Source organism: Mixophyes fleayi, chromosome 8, assembly GCF_038048845.1.
Source record: "Mixophyes fleayi isolate aMixFle1 chromosome 8, aMixFle1.hap1, whole genome shotgun sequence".
NCBI lineage: Eukaryota > Metazoa > Chordata > Amphibia > Anura > Limnodynastidae > Mixophyes > Mixophyes fleayi.
Genome location: NC_134409.1, coordinates 108,881,964 through 108,909,865, shown reverse-complemented (window position 1 = coordinate 108,909,865; position 27,902 = coordinate 108,881,964). Strand labels below are relative to the sequence as shown.

General features: G+C 40.6%; 1 protein-coding gene across 1 annotated transcript; it reads left to right on the top strand.

Moving 5' to 3' along the window:
* The first annotated feature begins 126 nt into the window (after positions 1-126).
* Positions 127-23,126, top strand: ISY1 (ISY1 spliceosome associated protein). The gene is made up of 11 exons (XM_075183143.1): positions 127-211; positions 563-585; positions 2,121-2,172; positions 3,189-3,254; positions 6,095-6,137; positions 11,117-11,229; positions 12,554-12,671; positions 15,707-15,829; positions 17,000-17,112; positions 19,108-19,194; positions 22,901-23,126. The coding sequence occupies exons 1-11, from the start codon at positions 209-211 to the stop codon at positions 23,006-23,008; spliced, it is 849 nt and encodes a 282-aa protein (XP_075039244.1). The 5' UTR covers positions 127-208; the 3' UTR covers positions 23,009-23,126.
* The last annotated feature ends 4,776 nt before the right edge of the window (positions 23,127-27,902 follow it).

Genomic DNA, 27,902 nt, shown 5'->3' with positions numbered 1-27,902 from the left:
CCTCTGCAGGACAGCATACTGTACTCTCACCTTCCGGGCAGCAGGTGGCGCTGAACGCTATGCGATGGTATAACCGGGAGACAGCAGGCGGCGTACATTATCTATCTATCTATCATCACACTGCGTTCCTGACGTCATTTCCGGTGCGCCTGGTGTGGTTTAGGCTTCGTTTCGCAGGCGCTGTCTGTAGAGTGTTAATGTGCCGGCAATGGTGAGAGCTGGATGATGTTATATTAACAGTATAATGTCCAATATGCTATAGTTCTGTGTCTCATGCTTTTGTGTGGGGTCTTATTATTAATAAATCGCTATAAAGGAGTTCCCTAGTCTTTATACACTGTTCATCCATAATGTGCTAGCTATGGCCCCCCTGCTGTACGGGAACTACAAGTTCCAGCATGCCCTGTCAGTGCTTCTACAACAGCTTGGAAACCACAGGTTGCTTAACTCTGGGTGTACACTAATTATAACTGTTTGGTAGACTCCTATGTTTAGTTACTGTGTAATCTGTGTAATAAAGTTATTCTGTGTAATGTAAACTTATTTTGTTTTTCAATAACAGGCTCGTAATGCAGAGAAAGCCATGTAAGTATCCATGTTTATTACAAGGGACTTCAGATACTTTGAATATTGTTTTTTTTTCTTCATACCTGTTATGTCACTGAAGGGGCACTAAAGCAAATCTGGCTATTATCAACAGTGGAATAAACAACACTGTTTATTCCATTGTTGACAATAGCCATATTTGCTTTAGTCCCTGTATCAAAATATGTGTTAGTGGGTCTTTTGATGTACAGTTTGTTTGCTCTACAATCTACTGGTATACTATATTAGCCCTTTACAAGGGGTGTGCCTATAATGCGGAAGTTATCATGGGTGGTATGTTTTAGGGAGACAGACTATAGTGATTTAATGTTAAATACATTCACTGGGGAAAAAATTCTAACTGTGTCTTCTCATATGTTAGTAAATCTTGTTATGATTGAAGTGACACTAAGGGGGGAATTCAGTTAGCCGCAAATTGTCTGTGGATGTTCCGAGACTTTACGGCAGAGACTTTGACAGAAATCTCTCCAAATTTTTCCTCATGGAAAAATGAGCGAAGATTTCTACCATAATTGCTGGCAATATGCACAGCGCCATATCCGTGTGCCATATCGGCGGCAATTGAATTCCACCCTATGAGTATTTTTTTTTTTTTAATAACATGGTGCTTGGACATTGATGTGTTGCAACAAATTTCCTGTCAGCTTTTAGCAGCTTAGTATAGTCAGACTAATGAAAGCTGATATCTGGTTGCTTTGGGATGCAGCACATTATTAAGTTTTGCAGAGATCTAATTGGCATATATGCGGGTGTCCCTGAAGCCTTGAAAAACCCGGGACTCCTCCAGATCTATCCCATGTGAGAGACTGAAAAAGAGAGAAACCTGTGAATGGCGATCCAACAATCTGCTGCCTCCAAAAAGGGTAGTCTGTTACCCAGACTCCCTAAGCAAGGGCTGACTCTCCATTGGTTGTGATCATTTAAAGGCATGGTAGTTGTTTTGTCTTAAAATTTATTAAAGTAATACTTTCCTGATATGAATAGCTGGGACACTAATCTAGTTGGCAGAGCAAACAAATAATCCCTGCATGGTAAGCTTACAGTTGTCTGGATGGAAGTGCGGTTCTGTTTTGAAAATATAAATTCTGATGGAATGCATTTTCATTGTAATACCAGACTGCTGTATAGGAACTCTTACTGAGATACATGAAAGTTTTGGGCTCCATGTACACAGGGGATTTGTGTATTGCTTATAGATGTGATAATTCTTTGTTGGCCTCTTCTTAGACTGAGAGGTTCTTGAGATTGTCTAGAATGTGCTATACTCCCATAAGACACTGCTACATTTGCCACAGCATTTCATAGATGCTGGTAGTGTTGCGCTGCAGTTTCTCAGTAATTGTCCATTTTTCAGTCATGTACTGGCTTTGGTAGTGTATTTAAAGAGAGACAAGTTTAACAAGCAGGTGACTGTTTTAAGCTCTAGGGAGGATATAGCATTGTATTTGTTTTTGATTCTACAGTGTGTGTTAACTGATGGTATTGAAGCAATTTTTTTTTTTTTTTTTTCCAAGGACCGCTTTGGCGCGGTTCCGCCAGGCGCAGCTTGAGGAGGGAAAAGTAAAGGTAAGGTGGCTCAAAGTTGTACTGTGACTGTTAGTCTTTGTACACATGAATCTTCACACTATGGGCTAGATTTACTAAGCTGCGGGTTTGAAAAAGTGGGGATGTTGCCTATAGCAACCAATCAGATTCTAGCTTTAATTTATTTAGTACCTTCTACAAAATGACAGCTAGAATCTGATTGGTTGCTATAGGCAACATCCCCAGTTTTTCAAACCCGCAGCTTAGTAAATCTAGCCCTATGTGTTCAGGTTTTGTTCCTAAGGCCTGGTAAACATGCTCTAAAGCTGATAGCCTAGAAATGTAAGTGAATGAACCTGTACACAAGCGTTCGCTTCTCTTTGTGTCAGTTTTAGCATTGCTTGCATCATTCAAGAGTGTGAACTATCAGTAAGATATAGTAGAGTTCTATGGGAATGATCATTAAATGCATCCCACTGACAGGCTTTGAGAACAGTCTCTGAATACTCTGTTAATGCCAAGGTCAAAGTACAAGATTTTGTCTTTGCTTTTACCAGGCATTATATTTTCACTGGCTGTGTGTACAAGCCCTTACTGCCGCAAAAACTTCTAGCAGTTGTATTCTGCTCTGTCCAAAAGGGTATTTGATGAAGGAATTAAAATGTGTTGCTTTGAAAGAAATATGGGTCATGGGGAGGGATCATTCGTCCCCAAAACTCCATCGTTGTTTGAGAAAATTGAGCGTTTCATTTAACTGCAGGGACACACCCATCCACCCAATGTATTGAAGCTAAATTTTTGTGGCATATTTGCACTTGGGATGCGATTTTTTTTTTTTTTTTTTTTTTTTTTTTTTTTTTTTTTTGTGGATCTGTGGAAGCTCAGATGTTACATAGGATAAATCAGTGTTGTAATTTGCTGACTTTCATGCCAAATACAATTTCAAGTGTCTGGAATTGTCAAGACCTTTAACTTAGACTCAAATAGAAACACACTATAATGTGGTTTGTATGTTTTGTCGTACCCTATTTAATCTGGCTTATTTTTTTTCCAATCAGGAAAGACGGCCATTTCTTGCCTCTGAATGTAATGAACTGCCAAAAGCAGAGAAGTGGAGACGACAGGTATGTAAGCCTCTTTATTGCATGGTTTAGAAGATGCACTATTTTTTACACTGCAGTTTTCATGTGGTTCTTTATTGTATTGCTTATCTGGTGCTGCTGATTTGTGTAGCACCTTACAAATAAGTTATTGGACAAAAGGTTCAAAGGTGGAGTAACATGCAACTAATCCTGATTGTTTTAGAGTAAAAGCAATACATTAACCCTCTCCTTTCTAGTCGGCCCTATTCCCAATGTATTGTGTCACTGCCTACATTTGCCCGGTCTCCAAGCAGGATAAAGCATTTTTGCCTTTGGTTGAGGGCTGACTAACCTGTGTGGACATGTGAGGAATAACTGTGCATGGGCGGACAAAATGAATGTTGTGGGTGGGCAGCAGAACCTATCCCTTCCAGGGGTGTGTACCAAGTGCCCTGCTGTCACACACCCAAATGTCATTTGTATATGCAGATTACCTTTTGGGTCATGTGTTTGCTTCAGTGCTACATTTAGAGTGTGGGATTGGCCAACTGTTTTAAATGTCCAGTAAAAATGTTATTTGAAGTTATTATACATCTGCTGGTATGCATCAATTTGCTATCTATCTGTATATATCGCTCTAACATTTCTTACTGTTGAACAGAGCTGCAGGGGAAAGTTAGGATAACACTGAACAATGTTTGTTTTTTAAAAGTCCACAGACTAGGAAATTCCTGAACACCTATAGAGTGGCACAAGTCAATTGTTTTTCTTCATTGACTATTTAAAGACTCCTACACATGGGGGTTGAAAAATAATGCATGTGTAAAGGAGAAACCTGACTTTTAACAGAGCATTTGAAGTGTGTTCTCAACCAGCCCTGCAGCATTTTGTGCCTAATGAGCACTTCCCTAGAATTCCATTAAATTGTACCGAGCGATAACACTTGTGAGTGCTTTAGGTCAGTGGTTCCCAAACTGTGCGCTGCGGTAAGAACTTGGTGGTAAGCAGCAAGGCAGGGGAATGCTTGCTAATTATTTTGGCTTAGTGCCTTGAAAAAATGATGGAGACCCTAAGGGGTGCCTCAAACTGGGAAAAATAGGGATCCACTGCTGTAGGTAACGTTGAACTTGACATGAAGCAGATGCTTGTCCAAAAATACATATGTGCAGGTCCCTTTGATTACTTACTTTGGACATTTTAGGCCAGTTGTTCAAGGCACACACACTGAGCGCATTGTGCAGTTGTTTTTAAAATATACCTAAATCGGCTTTCGTACTCTTGAATCCAACAAGGAATAGAGCTGAAGATACGTGCGCTGATTAATTCTGCTGCGGGACGATGCAGGATGCGTCCAATGCCTATGTGGAATATACATTCATTAAAGGAAAAAAACCTATTCATTTAATGCCACCTGTTAATAATATAAGCAATAATTACAAAACCGTAAAAAAAAACAAAGTAAAAACATTTTTTTTAACACTCTATAAAATTCATTTATTAGAATGATCGTGATGTCTGCTGAACATAAAATACATTTTTACAGTTTCTCCTGATTGCAGACATATCTTATAGCATGTACACATGACTGTCATCACTAGTGATCAGGACTTAGACTAGCCCTGTAGCTGGAGCAAGACATACGGCAGAAAAACAAGTATTATTATTATCTTTTATTTGTTAGGCGCCACAAGGTTTCCGCAGCGCCGCACATAGTACAAACAGTAGACTATACAGGGTATAACAGTACAGAACAATAAACAAAAAGTACCAGTACTTCAGGAACTCCAGGCAGGCAGATGCAATAGACACGGAGCAGAAGAACGGGTAAGGAGACAGGAGGGAAGAGGGCCCTGCTCATACGAGCTTACATCCTAAGGGAGGGTAAAACAGACCAGGCACAAGAAGAGCCAGTTGAGGGAATGGGAGAGAGGGGAGAATGAGCGGAGGAGGTGAAGGGGTTAAGTGGATGGTTGGTAGGCTTTGAGAAAGAGGTGAGTTTTGAGTGCACGTTTGAAGGAGCACAGAGTAGGAGAGAGGCAGATGGAGCGAGGGAGGTCATTCCAGTGAAGGGGGGCTGCACAGGAAAAGTCCTGGAATAGGAAGAGGTGATCAGAGTGGAGGAGAGGCGGCAGTCATTGGCCGAGCGCAGGGAGCGGGTGGGAGTGTGAATGGAGAGGAGGTTAGAGATATAAGGGGCAGTAGAGTAGGAGAGAGCCTTGTAAGTGGTGGTGAGGAGTTTGAAAATAATTCTGTAGGGGAAGGGGAGCCACTGAAGGGCAAGGCAGAGGAGGAGCGGCGTGAGAGGTAGATGAGTCTTGCGGCCGCATTGAGTATAGAGCGGAGGGGGGAGAGGAGGAGGTTGCAGTAATCCAGGCGGGAGATGATGAGTGCGTGTATGATGGTTTTGGTGGCCTCCTGAGAGAGAAAGGGACGGATGCGGGCGATGTTGCGTAGTTGGAAGCGACAGGCTTGGGCAAGAGAATGAATGTAGAGGGCAAAAGAGAGCGAGGAATCAAGGGTGACACCCAAGCAGCGGAGTTGAGCGTCTCAAAGTAACTTTGAGACGCTCAGAGTTTGTATCAGACGCTGCTGCACAAACTCGCTCTTACTGTACAGTGATTACGTGTGAAGGCCCCTTGCCTGATCCGCTCCCTCCCAGAAATTGTAGGCTGTAGTACGTGTGTTTTCGTACATATGTGGACATGCACAGATTTATTTTGCTTACAATAGCTATATGCAGATATGTCCCTTGATAAATCAGGCCCTCTGTATTAAAGTGTTTATCAGGCTTTAAGGACACCTATTGTATGTATCCCACATGTGTACACAAACCCTAAAGGTTTAGAAAAAATAATTAATTGTGTTTTTCTTTCTTAAAACAGATAATTGGTGAAATATCAAAGAAAGTGGCGCAGATACAAAATGGTAAGTTCAGTATTCTCAAAATAACCCAAAGATAAGACTTTTTTTTTAGAGATACCTGTTCTTGGGTTTTGAAGTCCTCCAGGCATGTTCCTCAGACTGTATTGCTGATTTTATACACTCTCACCATCTGAAAACTTCTTTCTCTTTAGTTTAAGCTGTCCCCTGATACGTCATCCTGTAGGTGTTTATTTGCAAACTGAGCTATTTTTAAAAACAAAACAAAAACCCCAAACCTACCAGTATGTTTTTCAAATGTGGGAGGAAAGCAGAATACCCAGAGGAAGCCCATGCAAACTGGTGGAGAACATTCAGAGAGGGTGCTGGTCGGAATTCAACTTATGACTCAGATTGAGACAGCAGTGCTAGCCACTGTGCCAGTCTTCATCCAGTGCACCCACCAACGGGGATCATTGCTAGAAAGTCTAGGCTTGTGTGTCCTGAAAGGATAGTATATATAACCCTCCATGTAGGGGAGTCCTAACATTCATGTAGGCCCACATTTTATATTTGGGGAGTTTGCACATTTCTTTCAGTTCATGATGATTCCATAGTGGGGTCAAAAGAGTTGTTCCCTTTGTGCATTAAATTGTGAATGTATCGCCAGATAGATATGGTTAGGTCCATGATTGAGCTTATTCTTTTATAAAACAGTTTGTAAGCATACAATAGATAACAATGTGGCTAAAAGCCAATTATCTCTACCTCTAAAGCCGTTAAAGGATGGAACTACCAACAGGCGCGCGAAACCTGGTCAGCATGACGCCGCATGCGCGCGAAACCTGGTCAGCATGACGCCGCATGCGCGCGAAACCTGGTCAGCATGACGCCCACATTAGGTGAACTATTTTTGTAAATGTAGATTAGTTTTGGGAGCATAATGTAGCAATAAAATTGGATTTTCCCAGTTTGCAGAACTGGCAGCTTGTACCATGTTAGAGCTTTTCCCTGGAATATCTCCAAAACTGGGGTATAAATGCAAGTCCCTATTGATTAGAATGCTTAGATACTTTAATGAACCCACCCATACAAGACTACAAGGAAGACTCCAAGGGCCTTTGTGACAGCAACTACATCTGTAGGCAACATGGAGAATTTATTTCATTTTATATGTAGGCCTGAAAATCCTCCAAACTATTCAGTGAGTGCTAATATCCTGGCTACTGTGACACCTGGGCCTGCCAGGAAAAATCGGCATGTTTCACTTTGACAAGAAGCAAATTCCGTTTGGCAGAATTATGAATAGAATTTTGATGTTGGTATTTAAAATTATATGGGGTAATAAGATTCACAAAGGCCCGGATCCTTATCTTTGTTTTGAGATTATCTCTATCAATCATTTTTTTAGAGAGTCACGGGCAGACCCCACTGCATAAACTTCTAGAAATCTATATAATAGTAGCAGACTTGGCAAATCTTTGTAAGTTTTATAGAACTCTATGCATAGCTCTTACAGGCCAGAAGATTAGACTATGTACCTGTTAATCTTGTAAAGAGCAAAGTATGTAAATACTTGTTAAGCTCAGCCAAAGCAGAACATACGGTAGTGATAGATATTTCCTCGTAATATTGCTCAAATCTGTTGACTCAGTCTATTACCATGTGGATCTAGAATAAAGGAGTTGGGGGGAAAAAAGTCTTCACTGTGATTGATTTTCTAGTCTTCTTCTCACTAGACTGTTGGGGAACCTATATTTTGATAGCAAACACTTAAAGCGCAAAGCTGAACTCCAAACTTGCAAGTTAGTGTGTGCAAAATATATATTAAAGAAAAGTCTGAAAATACTGTCTGGAATTGGTGTTGTCTTGATCCTTGTTGCTCAGTAGCATGCTATAAATGGTCTGGTAGGCGCGCCAGTCTCGTACGGACTTTGTGTGTTACCGTTATTACAGTAGGTTTAACCCGGCTTTCTGCTAGCAGCTCAGGTAGCTGTGAGCAAAAAGCCGGCGTTGGAACTACCGTAATAACGGTAATTACACGCACTATTGCTGTAATAACGTTAATAATGTGCAGGTCGGGTTACTTTTAACAGTAACACGGCCAATTGAATACCCTCCCATATTGTCATTATGTCTGCAATATGTTCTCTAAGGGGGGTATTCAATTGTTTCTTTTAACGCTCTAAAACAAAAAAAACGAGCGCTAGAAAAAAACGTCATATTATACGGTAATTTTGCGCGCGTAAACAGTTAATACGGTACCTACTTGCTGCCAGCGGGCTGAATTTCAGCTTGCTGCTCAGGGAGCTGCGAGATAAAATTTAGCGAGTAATTACCGTATTAACGGTAATATTTTTAGAGCGCTCGTTTTTTTTTTGTTTTAGCGCGTTAAAAGAAACAATTGAATACCCCCCTAAATATTTCTATCACCAGAGTTGTGCAGTCAGGTGTCCTCTGCTGCTCCTCGTTTCTGCTCCGATTCAGTGGTGCAGTCTCTCAGTTTTAGAGGTTTTCTGTCTTATACTGGCAAATTCCTCCCTCGGCTTATTCATATTGCCAGTTGGAACCACTTGGAAGTTGTTAATTGGTGAAGGAAGGAATCTACCAACTGTGGGTTTGTGGAGGGAGCGGCCTCTTCCACATAGGGATCCAGAGCAGACCCTAGAGACAAAACGGTTGCCATCTTTGTGCATGTTTTTATGGGAGAGTTATGCAGTCTATCCTGGCAGTGCTCTGGCAGAGCATTTTGCTCTCTGCAATCTGTACATGTAATTTACTTTTGAAAAGCATTTGAATGAGCAGACAATGGTATTTAGTAATCAGGATGCTAATTCCAATGGCGCTCCAGACAGACGTGGCCGCTCCTATGCCGTCTCAAGTCTCCTATAAATTTATTGTTCTATTGTTCTTTTATCCTCTGTCACTCCCCTCTCCCTTCTCATTGTGGTCACTTGTTCATGCATCCTGCATAGCTCTGAATGGATGGCTGCGTAGAGAACATGTTGGGTATCGTTATTATCAACCTTTATATAGCGCCAACATATTACTCAGTGCTTTATAGCGAATGTGTAGTCATTCACTGCAGTTCCTGCCCCATCTAGCTTAAGGTTTACATTTTCTACTACACAAACACACACACATTAATAACGCCGTGTTTTCTTTGGCCTGTAAGGGGGAACATATAAACTGCGCACAGGTAGTACCTTGGTTATGGTTCATTGCAGCTTCCAGTTATAGTACTTGTGTGGAAGCAGAGACTTATAATGACAGGCAAGCTCCTCTGCCGGTCAGTGTAGTATAACTGTAGTGACCTCACCATATATTGTATTGCAATACCTGGTGTGCATAGGAGCTGTCCCTCCATTATAAATCACTGCTACAGACACTATTGTCATTACCTCTCTTCTAGATGCAGCCCTCCATATTAAGGCGATCAGTGATTCTAGGTGCTGGAATATGATGCTTACTGATTGGGTGAGATGAGGTTTATAATGCCATTTTATATATACAGAAAACTAATAAAGAATGTAGGAAGCCAATTCAAAAAAACAATTTTACAAACTATACATATATACAACATTTGTTTTTCTTAGTAAATTAAAAGCTAAACTATAGCATGTTACTGGCAGCGTGGTGTTTTTCCAATCTAGCTTATCAGATGGTGCCTTTAAAAACTCAATTTTTACGCCCCTGTCTTGCTCACAGGGGACGAGCATTGATAACAATACTGCCTGGAAGAGGCAAGTGATGGTTTGGCACTGTTCTCTGTGCTGCCATTATACCCTTGTAGTTGGAAGAATGGTATATTTTTGGTCTAATATTTTAGGTATTTGTTGTGATTTCTTGTAGACTTCACAGTCCTCCTGGCAAGGGCGGGAAATTTCATCTGGTTAACACATGTTCTATTTTGTTTTATGTTGTTTTTTTTGTTTGTTTTTTGAGTGTTTAACAGTTTATTCCATTTTTTTCGCTTAGCCATGGTTTGTGTTATGTTTTAAGCTGGATCAGCTGACGTTTTGCCTTCTTCCTAGGCAATAAACTCTGGAATGTGTTTAGTTCTAGTATCTAAATAAAGAACAGAAGGAAAGAGGAGAGTGAGGCAGGGAATGCTATTTTAGACTGGGACAAATCTGCTATTTGTCCCTCTAGAGCAGTGTTTTTTAACTGCAGTCCTCACGCACCCCCAACAGGCTCATGTTTTGAGGATTTCTGTCTGGAACAGGTAGAATAATTACTGACCCAGCCCAGTAGCCTCTCACCTGTGCATGTTTAAAGACATCCTGAAAACATGAGTTGTTGGCGGTGTGTGAGGACTGGAGTTAAGAAACTCTATAGACTAAACTAACTATTTAGACTCCTAAAAAATTTCAGTAGACTGTCTGTGGCTCATTTACACTGATTACCTCATAATATTTTTCATACAATTTAAATTTGTGGACTGTTTTATAACTTTTGGGATTTTTTTAGGGAGCGATCTTCAGAACTTTGTCTTATGGTCATACTGCAAGATATTCCTCAATGAAATATGCTTGGGTGGCATCAACCAAACAACCGATCAATTAATGCAGAATGGATAATTACAAAAATAGTTTTCCTGGAGGGAAAATTTCACACTGCACTTTTCCAGACAGAAAATACATCTTGAGTGTAGAACCACTCTCTCACCAATATGTCATAGTGACGTGGAACTGTCCTTTTCCAGGCATACAGTGTCTTCCTAGCTGAATTTTTAATTGATGACCTACCCGATGATGTGTTAAATATATACATACTATGCAGTTTACATTGCCCCAGACAAATAGTAACCACCTTCCCTCTGGTTCACTCTTTTCTGTATAACTAGGAATAAAGTTTTTCTACTCTCTCAAATATTGGATACAGGCTAGGTAACTCTGCATAGGAGAAATTCATTGCACTGGCCCTGCAGATCTCCTGCACAGAGAGATCCTGAAAGCATAACCTCTTGTGGTCCCAATGGAGGAGGTGGATAAACTGTTCCACAGGACTGTCTCACTATTGAGTGTCTGTCTCTTTCTCTTTAGCTGGCCTTGGTGAATTCAGGATCCGCGACTTAAATGATGAAATAAACAAGTTAATCAGAGAAAAAGGTCACTGGGAAGTCCGTATAAAGGAGCTGGGCGGTCCTGACTATGGTGTAAGTGGAAACTATTTGGTTCTCAATTGTTTGTTTTTGAGGTCTATATACTCTTTTCTTCTTCAGACGTTTTATAGATATTCATCTAAGTTCTCATTTTTTTACATTACCTGATTTTACACTTTCCAGGAACTCGTTTTTCATGGATTCCTCTTTACCTAATTCATTTCAGCGCACCCATTTCTATGATTTAAGTTTTACCACATTTTATCCCATACAGTGTATCCAGATACAGTATTTTCTGCTGTGATGCTCCTGTGTAGTTGTTTTTGTGTTGTGTAGTACTCGGGTGGTTTTATGTACGGAGCAGACATGGTTAGTACAAGGCAATTTACAATTGGCCAGATTGTGTTATAACCAGATTGTAATTAATGGTTATGTTAACTTTGTTTTCTTTTTTGAAATGGAGGTTTTTGGGTTTGATTATATGCACAGTTGAATGTATATAAGTTTACACAGGTGTTTTTATATTCATAATTGGCTACTTTAAAGTCCATCCTAATGCTTAAAAGTGTTTGTAAAGGCGTTGTCTAGTTCAATGAAAATTGTACTTTGCCCCAGCCTATTAACAGCCCAGTCCCGTAATGGTCCTCGTGTGTGTCTGTGGTGTGTGGGCTATGTATATATTATTTGTTCCTACTTGCCTATAGTGATGACCTGTGCTGACTGAGCATTTTACAGACAATAGATAGATATGATCGGCCCATCTAGGTCCCCTGCTCTAAAGCTGGGTACACACTACAGAATTTTCCACCAATTTTTTATGCCGATCGATTTTACATCCGTTCAATGGTCCGATCGCTCGGTCCATGGACTGCATACACACTACCCTTGTTTAGGACGATAAAGGGAAGAGCGGACGTCCCTTTAGCGACTTTTTACAGCCATGTTGTCGTGAGCAATGACTGTAATTTCGTACTCAGTGTTGTGGATCGGTCGGAAGTTTATAGACACTACACAGCGGAAACGAGATTGGAACGAAAATATTTAACGGTACGACCAACCAAATGAGGCGACAATCGTCCATTTGGGCAGACTTTCGACCATCGTGTCACTGCACACACTGACCCGACTTTTGAATGAGCGGTCGTATGTCGGCTGATTTAGCCGATTATTGGATGAAAACTGTGTAGTGTATTTCATAGCATGTAGTGATAGGCTTACAGAGGTTTCGCATGTAACTTTTAAATCGTTCAGTGATAAGCAGTGAACTTCCCTAGCACATTAATAATTGGCCATCTGAGAATCGTTTAGATGTGTTTTTTGCAGTTGCCATGAAAACTCTTGTTTCTCTTGATTGAATAACTGTTCTTTATCATATTAGCGTATAGGACCCAAGATGCTGGACCATGAAGGGAAGGAAGTGCCGGGAAACCGGGGTTACAAGTACTTTGGTGCTGCCAAAGATTTGCCAGGTGTCCGTGAGCTGTTTGAAAAAGAACGTAAGTGTTTTGTGTTTGTACTGTTAATCTCTTAATGTTGAAGATTACATTATTCCAGAGCATGGATTAGATATATTTGTGTGACTGCTCCTAAAGTCTATGCGGACAGGCAGCTGGATTTTTTCCAGACAGCTTTTGTAGCTCTATACAATGTTTTACATACATACATTTGTGAGGTTTACAAGAAAAGGGTATTTTGTGTAAAAGTTCCCAATAAGTTCCTCTAGTAGTGAGACAAGATTGCAAATCATTTTAATAAAAAAATAAAAATGTGATCTTGCGAAGAGGACTCTTAGACTGCTCTGTCTTTCAATATCTTATATTGTTGCTGTGTTTATTTCCAATTGTAAAGTACTGCAGAGTAAGCTGGCGCTATATAAATGTGGTTAATAGTATGGGATTTATTAAGTAGGAACTAATGGAAACTTTCTCCAGACATTTGCACAAGAGAGGGACATCTAAGTTGCCAGACTAATATGCTAGTTGCCCAGCTGGGTATCTCTCCACCAACACCCACTTCTATATATCGGCGCTTTAGATTATTGTGGAGGGCAGAGAGTATAGATGAAGTGTGGCGGACTTGTGTTGGATAATGGAAAGCCAGAGCCGACCAGCTTCCAGTAAGTGTGCTACTTACAGGATGATTTCCTATGTAAATGCTGGGGGGTGGGGGGCAGATGCATTTTATGGGGGGGTGGGCTGGATTCCAAATAGTTGCTACCTCGTTAAAACCTCAGTGTCATCCTCACTGACACACATGGCTTTACTTGTATGATATAATACTTTATAAAGCACCACTTACTCTGCAGCACCGTACAACTAAAAGAAAAACATAGAACAATACAGGAACATATATAGAGATAGGTGGAATCTTTGCTAGAGCGCACAATCTATTAAGTACATACATAATACTAATTTAGAAGTTTATAATATTGGTCTTTCTGTATAAAAATTGATTCCCAGTCATGACCTAGTCTTGCTATACACTGGTGAATTTCCAGTTTGTTTCCTGTTGGCAAAAGGGAATATTTGAACTCTTCAATTTCACAAATAAAAAATACTCAATGATTCAAAAAAGGTCATAAATGTAATGCCTAGGTCACAGGTCTAAATAGAGAGACACTGCTGCTTAATAACTAACACTGGATTATATTAAACCCCCCTGTTCAATATATAGCAGTGATTTAATCAATCATGTCAGGGCAAGTAGAACAGTATTTCCGTTTATTAAAATGCAAGGTCAGTATACATGAAACTTAGCAGCTTGTTTTTAATGATGTTAAAAAGTAAATTAAATTACAACTAAGCTATTGAGCTACATCCTCTGAGTAAAACAGCCATTGAGACGTATAATTTGAGTCAAGTGAGTAAATTTGGATTTGAATGAACTTCTCATTCATTGAAGTTACTGTATCACGCTGGATTCATTCATTTTCATATAGTACACAAGCTAAATCACATGAAACTATTTTTAAAGATACCAAGTTCTTAAATTGCTTTTAGTTCAGACATTTTCCCAAGATTTGTATAAACCCCAGAGGTCCCTGACCTGCAGCACTTTCCTGCTACAGCTTTAACAATCTCTGCATGCCTGAAATGGATGAAGCACCTTGTTCCTCTCCACCTTGTTAATAACCTTGGTTACCCTGTTGCCTGTACAGTGGAGGCAGCCATTTTGTGTTCTGAGAATACAGCCAATTAATCCATTCCATGTGAGTGATGTCACTGGCTAGTAGTGATTTGATAGGCTGTCATCCCATGAATATTTGTAATGGCTGCCTGTGAGTTGGCACATTACATACAATCACTAATACAGCCTGTATGATCTAGTACAGGGGTGGTCAACCAGTCCGAGATGAAGAGAGAAAAAATATCTATAGGTACTGCAAAGAGCCAACTTTACCTTTTTATATGTGTGTACATATACCCAATATAAACATGTGCATACATACCATACACATATACACTGAAAGTGTAATGTAACTTACAATAACTTGCTAAGCAAAAAACCATAATATCCAACACATTGTCATAATGTTCAGAATAATCATAAAATCTCCTCCATGTGCCACTTGATCTCACCACATGCCCCTTAAATGCCATCAGACCTCCCCACTTGCCATCAGATTTACCCAAATTCCCCATACATGCCGTCAGACCCTCCCAGATACTCCATACATGCCCAGTAACTTCCCCACATGCCATCAGATATATCAAAGATTATCCATACGTGCTATCAGATTTCCCATATACTCCATAACTGCCAATCAACCCCCCCCTCCCCCAACATGCCTACAGACCTACACACATTCTATCATATCTCCCTAAATGCCATCGCTTCTTCTTACATGCCATCAGACCTCTCATACTCCTTACTTGCCCACACAGAGGAAGGAGTAAGAGTACTCGCTCCTCCTCCTTCCCTGATTGGATTGTATATGACACTGTGGCCTCCCTGCATTGTTCAGAGCAGGTCACAAGACGCGGCTGCTCTCGGTCAGTCGAACAGCTGAATGTTTTCCAATCTTCCTCTGTCGGTGCCTGGACAACTATACTTTGTTTATGCTACTGGCCCGGAGCCACATTTCAAAGCTCAAAGAGCCACATGTGGCTCTAGAGCCACAGGTTGGTCACCGCTGATCTAGTACAACAATAATAATGATTGCAATGTGCAGTTAATAACGCAGATACCAATATGGGGAAAAGTCTGACAAAATCCTACATCTGTAACACACAGTAAATGTAAATGGTTACGTGCTGTCTGCTGAGAAACCTGTTTAATGTGCTGTTATGTATAGGTAACCTCTATTTTAACATTTTAGCTTGGAAGCAAGACAATAAAATATGCAAATTTCTGATTGTGTGGATTAGAAAACAAACTATAGTCATTAGAGGGTTTACATTGAAGTCATTATTACCAGTGATCAATTTCCAAAGGAAAATATTGTTTTTGAAATGAATACTCTCCTTGGAACTGAAGCTTTATAATCTTGATGATTTGACTTGTATTTAATTGGATGAATCTTGTTTCCTAGCTCTCCCTCCACCTCGTAAGACCCGCGCTGAGCTGATGAAAGAGATCGATGCTGAGTATTATGGATACAGGGATGAAGATGATGGTGTGTTGGTTCCATTGGAGCAAGAGGAGGAGAAAAGAGGTGATGCCTTACACATGTTTTCTGAATGGGGTCTATCTATAAATGTCCAGTGACTTTAACCATCAAATGTTACATTACAGCAGCTGCAATAACCTTTCTGTTGAAGTAGTTGACATTTTCTCTGTACCATAAATGTTGGTTCCTACAACTGACAACAATGTGCTCACTTCATCTAGAAAATAATCAGTGTAAAGCTTACAGGGTCCATTAGAAATATCATCAAGTAAGCAATAAAGTCAGGTATATTATGGATATGAGAGTATTATATTTGGATTTGCAGTTACATGCTCCAAAGAGCTTATGTAGTGCCAGGAGCGGTGATATTCAGCATGTTTGATATAGATGGGGGATAGAAGGTATGGATGGCTATGGGGGATAGAAGGCATGGATGGGTATGGGGGATAGAAGGCATGGATGGATATGGGGGATAGAAGGCATGGATTGGGTATGGGGGATAGAAGGCATGGATTGGGTATGGGGGATAGAAGGCATGGATTGGGTATGGGGGATAGAAGGCATGGATTGGGTATGGGGGATAGAAGGCATGGATTGGGTATGGGGGATAGAAGGCATGGATTGGGTATGGGGGATAGAAGGCATGGATTGGGTATGGCTGTTGAATTTTCCGGTGCTCTTCCTCTGTACACATCATTATACACCTGAAGATGGGATCATAATCCAGTCAGCTGACTTGGCTCACACAACAGCTCACTGGTGTCAGTGAGCATCCAGTTTACACTTTACAGCCATAGATGATAGAGGGCAGCATGATACGGTACACTAAAAATGTACACTATAAAGCACCTGAAGACTCTCCACACAGACAGACCATCTCATTACCCTTGCCTTACAGATGGTATGCAAAGCAGGAAGTGCTGCAAAAATACTGCAGTCCCAGGGGTCATCTCTTCCTGTGTCGGCACATGTCTGCTGTTCACACGTTAAGGTTCAGACAATGTTGATATGTTCTGACCCACTGCATGTGAACAGCAAATGCATGAAGCACAGGAAGCTATAATCCAGTTCCCTGCGGTGTTTCTCACATTGTATCCCATACAGAACGTGGCTTGAGAAAATACTCTGACCGTGCTCCTCTGAAAGAACCATTATTGTTTGTGTCATAGAGTATCATTAAGGTCCTGTTCAACAGCTCATGTAACCTCTTTCCAGCAATTGCTGCGGCCATAGGGAAATGGAGAACGGAGAAAGAAGCTCACCTGGCATCTGGGGAGAAGAATGAGGAGGAGGAAGAAGTGAATATCTATGCAGTGGCTGCTGATGAGGTAGGAGCTATTTCTGAAGTTGGTACAAACATAACCAGTATCCGTATGGTATCATCATCACCATTTATTAATATAACGCCAATAATTCCGCAGCGCTGTACAGAGAACTCATTCACATCAGTCCCTGCCCCATTGGAGCTTACAGTCTAAATTCCCTAACACACACAGACTAGGGTATGTATGTAGTTTGCTTGCTTTTGGTTAAAATTCATGTTGAAGTTCTACTAAAAACTCTGCCAAGACCCCTGTATCTCAATGGCCAAGCATACTTCATTGGGTAACGCATGATCTTGAATGACGTAAAGCAGGCCTGTCCAACCTGCGGCCCTCCAGGTGTTGTGAAACTACAAGTCCCAGCATGCTTTGCCAATATACAGTAGCTTATTACTGGAAGGGTATGCTGGGACTTGTAGTTTCACAACATCTGGAGTGGCACAGGTTAGCCAACACTGTCCTAATGGATGGACTACATGCATATGAATATTTATTATTAGTGTAAAATGGCCGCCTCCACCATGTGTAAGTGACACTTTAAATGTTTTAACTTAATTGAGAAGAGGAAAGAGGTGAAACAAGGCCTCTTATTTATCAATTAAACTGTTAAGATGAAGGGCTGGCCAGAAAGCCTGAAGCAGCAGCAGGGATAATAATACAATTATGTAGCACATGAAAGGAAGCTGACTGCTTTCTATTAAGTAAATTAAGTATAAGTACATACAGACTGGAGTGCATCCGGTCAGTAACTTTGTGCATTCATGAGGTGAGGATACAAGATAAAGTTGAAGAGCTAATAATTATCACTAATAAAACAGGCCTAGTTTATAATTATACTAATAATGCAAGACCTAATATACTGATCTCATTTCTCACAATCATCTATTTTGGTAACCTACATCACCCATTTATATATTACTATACAACTCGTCTTTTCTCATTGGACCAGACAAGGCACTCAGTCGGAAGAATATATATACAAATTAAAAAAAATAATAAAATGACAAAAAAAAGTAACCCAGAGCAACTAGATATTCACTTTCCTTATCTAAGGTGTATTCAAAAAATAATAGAATATTTTGGGTTAGCTGTGTACCAATCCAGCTTTCCAAAATGACATCCATTATGCTTTCCACAAGATCGCCCAATGTGTTTGGGCACTGCATACTCCTGGATCTGTTCATTCTATAAACCTAGATTGGCACAATTCCTTTCTTTCACTCCTGTGAAATGTTTATATGTTAACAGATTGCAGAGGTACATTTCCCTAAGTACAGACTTGGCTCTCTGTTAGTGTGTTGTAACTTGTATACACTGAGAACTAGCCCAGAGATTCATTCCTTGTGAGCGTGATACAGACCTGGGCATTGTGATACAGGTCACGTGACAAGGGCAGAATGTGACTTGGTCATATGCTCGGAACAAGTTGTCATAAAACAGACACAATGATCATCAAAATACTGCATGTCCACATGCAATGTTTATACTCCTTGTTTGTTTATTGATCAGAGTTATGCAAGGTCTATGTCTTTTTATTATGTCCGATAGTTGTATTTAAGGACACGGGGACAGTTCTGTTTTTGTTGTATGCTAGAACTTGGTTTTCTAGTTACCAAACAATCCGTATTACTCTTTAAAAATGGATTTACCACTTTATCACACACTTTAATTACAGTCCTGAAATTGATATGACACCTGTACACCAGCTATCTCTTCATATCGTGGTTGGAAGGGCCACAGATGACAGTTGTGAAGCCCACCACTAATCTATGGGGGTTTTAGTATTGGTGCAAAGAATTGTGGTCTTCCTTGGGACAACCTATATTGTATGAGGGCTTGCATCAAGTCTGGTACAAACAGTCATTCAAGGAAACCTTATACAGTATTGTGTCTGCCTATGTAACACGCAATGTGGAGGAAATTTCCCTTGCCACTTATAATCACATGCTTGTAGATTTAGACTTCCTGTTGAAGTGACCACTGTGACGTTGTGTCTTTTAGTCTGGAGAAGACAGTGACAATGAGAAGGAAAGAGAGGAAGGACAGCAGAAATTTATTGCCCATGTTCCAGTACCCTCTCAGAAAGAGGTAATGTATAGCCAAACTCGAAAATGTAACGTTTTGTGTCCTTTTATCGTAAAGGACCAAGTGGTAATATAATCTCATTGCCTAAGAAATAAAGTAAATGTGATTACCCCCTCCATCCTGTAACATTTACCTGTCCATCTGTATGTCTAGACCTTTTGTCCTCTTAATCTAAATATGAATTGGGGATTGTTTTGTGAATTGATTGTTTTTCCATTTATCTTTGTACCAAACTGTTGCTCGTTCGTTTTTTTTTCCAGAAACCCTGCTGAACACCTTATCACTATATTTTATCTAAGCATTTTTTTGGCAGTTCATTAGTCATTTATTATGCAAATGTTTGCTCTGATAATACTTTGCTTTAGATAAGTTTTAGGTTACTAAAATATTTAACGTACCAATAACTAAACTGGGTTAGTTCTTTGGCAAACTGATCCCACCACATTTAACTCAATTTCCCCTAACTTTTCACAATTATTCCCATTTTTTTTAAGGTATTTTGTACCTTTATAAAACAGAAATTTTAAAGTTAGGCTGAGCAGTATATGACTCATCCCTGGGTACTTCTCAGTCATCCTATTGGGGAACACTGGTATAGAGTGGAGCTGGGCAAATTTTTCATGTCTGCCTATGAATTTTGTATTCTGTTTAATAACTTTTTTTTTTTTTTGTTAGACTTACTGTTTGGTGGGTTTTTTTGTTTTTTTTTAAATCTTTTTAATGCGGCTCATCTGTGGAAGACATCCCTATGCCACCGCTGGGGATGCCTGGAGCAGGTTGTGGAGGGGTCGTGTCCCCAGGGTTCTGCCGTAGGTAGTGCATGGGAATCCCGTGGCCATTGGGTCTGTACACAGCAACAAAGGTAAGTAAATTCCCGCTCCTTCTTGAGCGGGGATTGGGTAGTGGTCACAGTCCAGGGGGGGGGGGGGGGGAAGCGGTATACTCTCCCCTGCCACTACCTTCTATGTAAAAAGGTGTTGACCTCTCCTGCTAAGATTATTCTCCAAATGTGTATAAAAAAAGCACTGTCTTGTATTAAAAATCATTCTTGTTTCTTCTGACCTCTTGATCACTGGAACCATAAACCAGTGTAAACTGTCCTTATCAGTGCACTTGAGCAAATAAACATAATTTGCTTCAAAGACCTGCTTGACAACGTCTTCCATGCTGAAATTCCCGTGACAAACAGATTAGACCCAACTCTAATCCATTCCCGGCTGTACTGAGGTTTGAACCCAGCTTTCTGGTACCACAGCCCTGCCCGCTACCCAGCAGCTCTGGCCAGTGTGATAGGCCAGGGGGGATCCATCCACAGCAACCCTGATCTGTAGGATGAGGTCAGGGCTACCAATCAAGATGTACCAGCAAGAGGGTACCCTAGCGGCGACAGTTACCCAGAAGGAATGCGGTTCCGGATGCCATGAAGGAGTCCAGTGGTGGCAGCCTTTTAAGCCCCTCCTACTGCGGTTAGAGGGCGCATTTGGGATAAAGAAAGAGAACAGTGGCAAAGTAAGCCCAGCTGGTTCCCAGCAACAACAGACATGGTGGCATAGGTGGTCCATCCTGTCACACCCCATGGCTCCATGTAGATGATGGTTTTTCTTTGAAACAGGCTTGATTCTGTATACGGCGTATTCCGTCCAAACACTTACAATATTCCCTCGTGGTAAACGCTTTAGTTTTTCTATGGAGCTGAAGGCTTATTTTGCTACAGCTGTAGTTGATTGGATTTCCAGCACTTACACTTTTTTTTTTATTAATTGCTTAACAAGAGTCCTTTTAGGTGGTCCTCATAAGTTTAGAGAGCTTGGAGGCTGACCACCTGAGCAGAGGCCTCTTCACCCAGAGATAATCCTGTTGCTGGTGTGAACGTGGGGTCAGCCAGACATAGACATGATGGCATCTCAGTTGAACCACAGGATGAGGGATCAATAGACATGTCTAGTGGGTGCCAGTTTGACTCAGGGGACCCTCCATCTCATTTATCTCTTCCTACCAGTAGCCATGCTTCCACGGGTACTATAAATGTGGAGAGAAAATATTCTCGTGGCAGCAGACAGACCAAGAAGGTCATAGTACTTCAAAATCCTCAGCATGGCATAGTGTACGGCATGGAAGAGAATGTCTACATCCCTTGGCGCGAATTGAAAGGGTTACCTACATCTTCAGGTTGGACTGACTACTGCTATTTCTGCAGGATGGTTTGGAGGGGGAGTTTAAACTCAGTTCATTCAAGGTCCAGGTTTCAGACCACTTAGAGAAAACTGTCTCTCTTACCTGAGGTGCAGACCTACTTTCAGGGGGTGCTGCATGTGCAGCCTCCATACACCCCACCAGTGACTCTGTGGGATTTATACCTTGTGCTACCAGCCTTACAGCACCCTCCTTTTGAACCACTCTGTTTGAACTTAAAATCCCTTCCTGTTGGCCATCTCTTCTGCTAGGAGAGTTTCAGATTAGGGAGCTTTATTTTGTAGTTCTACATTCCTCATCTTCCATGAGGATAGAGCATTGCTGATGAATATGTCGTCTTTCATGCCAACGTGGTTTCTTTCATGCCAACGTGGATTCACGGTTCCAACGGAATCCTGAAATTTATTCTTGTTTTTTTACTGGGATAAGTCTCTAGAATGTATTTAGGCCCTTCGTCTTTAGATCAAGGCCCTTAGTCTTTAGATCAAGGAGTACCTCTTGGGTGGCGTGGTACGGCACGTGGCCTCCACTGAACAGCTGTACCAGGCGGCCACCTGGTCTTCGGTGCACACCTTTACAAAATTTTACAGGTTAAATAGTTTTGTGTCCAAGATGTCGGCTTACCCTCCTTCAAGGACAGCTTTGGGACATCCCCAGTGTTCCAGTGTCCCCCACTAGGATGATGGAGAAAATGGGATTTTTGTATGTGTGTTGCATCCTTTTCTCTGAATCCAAAGGGGGACAATGGATGCTCTCAATTACTTTTTTTTTTTTGTGTTCCTATTCTAGTTCTTTGTTTTGCACTGATGTCCTTGTTAGAAATCTTGAGACTGTTGTTCTTCTCTCCCTTTTGTTCTGTACTTCTGTTTTGTCCTTTTGGGGCTTTATTAGAAATTTACTCAGGATTCAAAGGCAGCCATTGGGGTATAGAGGAGGACGAGCCAAAATTTAGCGCTTAATTTGAATGTGCCCAATGCTCCAGCTTCCAGACTTTATACCAGTGTGTCCCGTTTTATTTAGAGAAACCGATTTAACAGAAGTACAATAATCCCATATATATGGCTTGTTTTTTGGTTTTTTTTTTTTAACGCAATTTTATGTCGCAATTTTGAACGGACCAGACATAAGGTGCAGTAATGTGATCTGGATAATTCTGGCCGATTTTAGACCAATTTGGCAGAATGTTACTGTGGGTAGCCGTTGAGAATTGCAATTACAGCTATTACTATGTGTCTGTGACTATGGGCTGAACGCAATAATGGTACCCAAAAGAGAGATAGCCAAATGGCCTGAGCGATCTGGCAGCTATCTTAATCCTAATGGCTAATTATAAGTAACAATTAATTAAAAGCTGTCTTTTTTGCACATTGTTTTCTTCAATTTCTTATTATTGTAATTTGTTCCACTTTGTCTGTTATGGGATATTAGTGTGTACAGTTTGTGAACATTAGTTTTTAGCAGTCTCTGGTATCCTTGTGTATGTCACACTCCAATCTCTCTTCTGTTCTCTGTACAGATCGAGGAAGCTCTGATACGACGAAAGAAAATGGAACTTCTACAGAAATATGCCAGCGAAACTCTGATGGCTCAAAGTGAAGATGCTAAACGTCTGTTAGGCATATAGAATTGTAAATACATGCAACACCTGCCAGGTCCTTGTAAATTATCCTACTATTTTCTTTTTTTTTTTTTTTTACATTTTTGTACAGAAATTCAACAGAAAAATATAGACTGATTTTGTACTTCTTGTGTGGCAGTTTTTCTCTATGGTAATATGTTTTAAAACTGCCATTTTGGCATGGTTCTCGTAGGGTAACCTATTCAAACAAATTCAACATAGTGTGAACTATATCACTGTTTCAGCAGTGCAAGTGTGGCACTGAGGAATGCAAACAAATGTGTTTTTATCCAACCAAGTGTGGATTGAAACGGTGTATAACATACGTCTAAGCTTGCAGATCCAGCCAGCACATTTCTCTCAACTGTGACCAGATACAATCAGGTCACTACCTTCCACAGTTATGTTTACCTCAGGAGTTGCTGTTTATCCTAGAAGCTTTTGTTGTGGGAGAGTTGGGTCATAGAAGAACCACTTGTAGGTTGACTGGTGAGCAAGAGGAACGAGAAGGAATATATAGTTTGTAAAGTGCTTCTGATCTATGCAAACAGTTGCTGCTAATAACGATACCCAAGCTTGCTGTTACCAGATTTACTGTTTCCTTTTTCCTCTCCTACCCTACAGATAACTCTGGATTGTTTTGTAGTAAACAAAAGTGCACAGCTATTATAAGAGGACAGACACAATGTTGCTGGGTGGGACATGTCTGTGTAAGCAGTGCTGTAAGCTCCTGAATTGTCAGCATATTAGCATCTATATGATACAAGTGGGAGGCAAAGCAGTAAACATCTTGGGGTAGAAGTGATTGTTATGTGATCTAGACAGGTAAAGAAACCTCCATTGACGATTCCACAGAGTACACAAAGAGGAAGAGGTGTGACATTCGCAGGAAGACACATTGTTGTCTCAAAAAAACAACAACAATACAGTTGTTCAGTTTTTTCTTTTCATAAAAAACAAACCAAAAATCTAAACTTAAAGGGAACATGTCACAATTCCAATTCATTGTGACATTTGATGATTCTGTATATTGCATACCTATTTGGTAATCTATGGAAATTTACCAACTCCATTCATCCTCTCAAAAATATGGAATAGATTGCATTTAATTATGTGATTATATAAACAAGATTGCCTCCCTTTTCATGCTCCTTAAAGGCTCATGCAGTCAAGTGTTGTAGATTAACCGCTGTGTCAGCATGTACATAAGTAGGATAATTTTATGCACAATATAACTATATTGGGATAAGCTCACCTGCCAACGTCACGGCATCTCCTGTAGGTGATTCCCTATTCTATGTTTTTTTTTTTTTTTTTTCAATCTCTTTATTTTCCCATTTTGTTGTTTGAACAAAGTAGAATATTTCCGATGAATAAAACAGTACAGAGTAAAATTGGTTCCAGGGACTCCAATTTCAAAGTATGCAGCAACAAAGTTAACATTTCTCCTATTTATGTACATGCTGGCACATAGTGATTTATATATTGTTTTAGAGTGCCGAATTCTTTTGTTTTCTTATACACAATGGTTTAAATTGTCCTGGCAGCACTTTCTCAAATGATTTTAAATTGTACATGTACACATTTCATTCATTTAAAGGCACTTACCTTGGTTTCACTGATTTATTATATGTCGGTCCTATGTTCCATCATCACATATGATTGGTGTGTGTGATCCATTAAGTAGGTCAGGTGACCTCTTAACAAAGGTTTCTATTGAACCAGCGACAGGATCTTCTGCTTACAGAGCAAGTGTACAGCAGGCTGAGATGTGTTTTGAGGTTCCTATAGATGACCTAGCTAGGCTCTGTAATAATGTGAGACTGTTGTGCAAACGCTTCTGCTTTTTTTTTTTTTCTTTTAAATTGGCTCTAGATGGTAATTCAACGAATAATTAAATGACTTCCTCATTTTAATAGCAATGCATTATACTGGTGACTGGTAAGAATTTATTTTTCACTTGTAGAAGTCGCAATTAAAAATGTCCTCACAGGTCATGGTGCTGCAGTCTCCTGCCTGTCTTCCCAGGACACAAATGTTAATGTAGGACATCAGTAAACCACCTCATCCTCCTGTTCTTTCTCTTCCCTGCCTGGGGGTGCTTTGATTGGTGATGGGACAAGTTGTTGAACTTTATATCCTCAACTGACTTTCTTCCTTAGTGATAATGCCACACGGGAAGTTATGGCTGCCTAGAAGTGCCCAGCCATGGCAGGTCCAGCTGCTTTGAGAGGTCTTGAATCTGTGTCCAATTAGGTCACACACATGAGAAGCAACCAGTCACATTCTTTGGTGCACACCTAGCGCAGTTGGACAGTAGCCATACGTGAGGTAAATTGGCATCTGACCATATTTTCAGCCAGTTCCTGACTTCTGAACATAATTGATCATGTTGATGGGGCTTATTTTTTTGCCCATATATGCTGCAGTATTTATGGGTACGATTTTTTTGTGGTTTTATTTTTGATGTCCTTTGTTCTTTCCAAACACACAGATCAATTTGCACTCCTAAGTACACGGCAGAGGTGCAGGGGTAAGAAGTTTTTCCGCTCCTAAAAACTGTCCCTGGTGACTTTGCAGTAACTGTATTTAGTTATTGCGAAGATGATAATGTATAAACAGTTTGTGTTGAGAGAAGCAGTTTGATATGGCGTGCCCAAAAATTGAATCAACCAGAGGCCAGTTCTACAGCCAGTAGCAAATGGTAGACAGGCCACATACCATTTTGGAAAGCCATTTTTATGCGTCATGTCAGAATTCATTGAAGGTATGTTTGTGGCAGGCGACCATCAAGAAATTAAGAAAGAAAAATAAAAATTAGGGACTCTTACTGACTCTCATAAAGCAGTACAGTCATTGGTGCTATTTCTAAAAATAGCTGTTTGGTTCACTAAACATACTGAAAATGTTGAAATAGTGACACTAATATATAAAAACCCTTTGCTAAAATATCACATTTGATTATGTGCCTGATCCCAATCAGTACCTGTCTGATATTTTATTCCTCCATTGCTTTCTTTTGTTTTTGTTAAAAGTTGCCTACTTATCTATGAACAACCACTTCTGGTCAAGTATGGCCACACATATCGATCACCAAAACGGATTGATGTAGTACTTACCCTCGTGTATCAAACTCCCATTGTCCCATAGATTGTAAATTTGTGAGCAGGGTCTTCTTACCTCTCTGTCTGTATTGCCCATTATTGTTTTATTAGTGTTTGTTCTCAGTTGTAAAGCGCTACAGAATTTGCTAGCGCTATATAAATGACTATGATTGATCAACTCTCTTTGTTTGAGTGACTGGATTAAACGAGGTCTGTCCACTTTGTATGACAAGTAATTCACAGGTTAAGGACATGACTGTGTCGACTTACTGAATATTCCGCAGGTACTGATTGTTCCTGATCAGCTGTTGGTCTGGATTGATGGTTTGTTGGGCCCACTCATAGAGCAATTTATGAAGTTTGGTCTAGAACATCCAAATTAGCCTTCCAAATTGTTGCATATATAGTCATCTTAATTATTGGTCTCTTCTCCCTAACGATTGTTACATTTCATGTAAGGGAGTGTGGAAGAAGTCTACTAATATTGTAGAAAGATGGCATCTGCTGTAGTGAATGATCTTAACTTTGCATTGTGCATTTCTGTGGGGGATGACCTGTCAAACTATATAACCATTTAATTAGACCTCTCCCTCTACTTGTTTGAGCTGTAGTAGTTGTATACATTATGCAAATGATATCTTCCTTTTGTGCTAGTTAAGTGAATTTGAACAGTTTACCTGCATCCTGGACACTCAGCTTTTGATAACCCCCTGCCAGGACATTTTTACTTGTTTATGTTTTCATTGATATGATAAGTGCATGGCCCACCTCTACATTGTGGAGGATGCTTTTTAATGTAAATACCTGAACTGCAAAGCTGTGGTGAGCCCACATGTGATTTACACACATCTATGCCTGATGTTATTCCAAATCTTCTGTTATGTCAAAGTAACTACCAATGTTTGAAATATAACTAACTATTGGTACTGTTATTTTTTAAAACCATTCAGTCTTTTAGTAAGATATGGAAGCGTGATCACCGCTGAATCGTTGACTTTCTCTGTATTTAGATTTAAATTTGCGTTGAAACATTGAACACAATGTATTTATGGATCTTTTTTTTTTTTTTTTTTTTTTAAACTTAATTACTTCTACAACTGTGTGCCTAACAGTACATTATCCCAGTGTCATCCCTACTTATCAAAATAACCTCAGTCTGACCAGTAATGTACAGGTGGAACTATGAGATTAATGGGAGATATTGGAGATTGAGGGGTGTGCTGGAGGCACTGGGATGCACCCCTAGGACATACTGGAATGTACCCCTAGGACACACTGGTCAGACTGGGATCATTGTACCCCTGGGACACACTGGTCAGACTGGGATCATTGTACCCCTGGGACACACTGGTCAGACTGGGATCATTGTAACCCTGGGGGACACACTGGTCAGACTGGGATCATTGTACCCCTGGGACACACTAGTCAGACTGGGATCATTGTACCCCTGGGGGACACACTGGTCAGACTGGGATCATTGTAACCCTGGGGGACACACTGGTCAGACTGGGATCATTGTAACCCTGGGGGACACACTGGTCAGACTGGGATCATTGTAACCCTGGGGGACACACTGGTCAGACTGGGATCATTGTACCCCTGGGGGACACACAGGTCAGACTGGGATCATTGTACCCCTGGGGGACACACAGGTCAGACTGGGATCATTGTAACCCTGGGGGACACACTGGTCAGACTGGGATCATTGTAACCCTGGGGGACACACTGGTCAGACTGGGATCATTGTAACCCTGGGGGACACACTGGTCAGACTGGGATCATTGTAACCCTGGGGG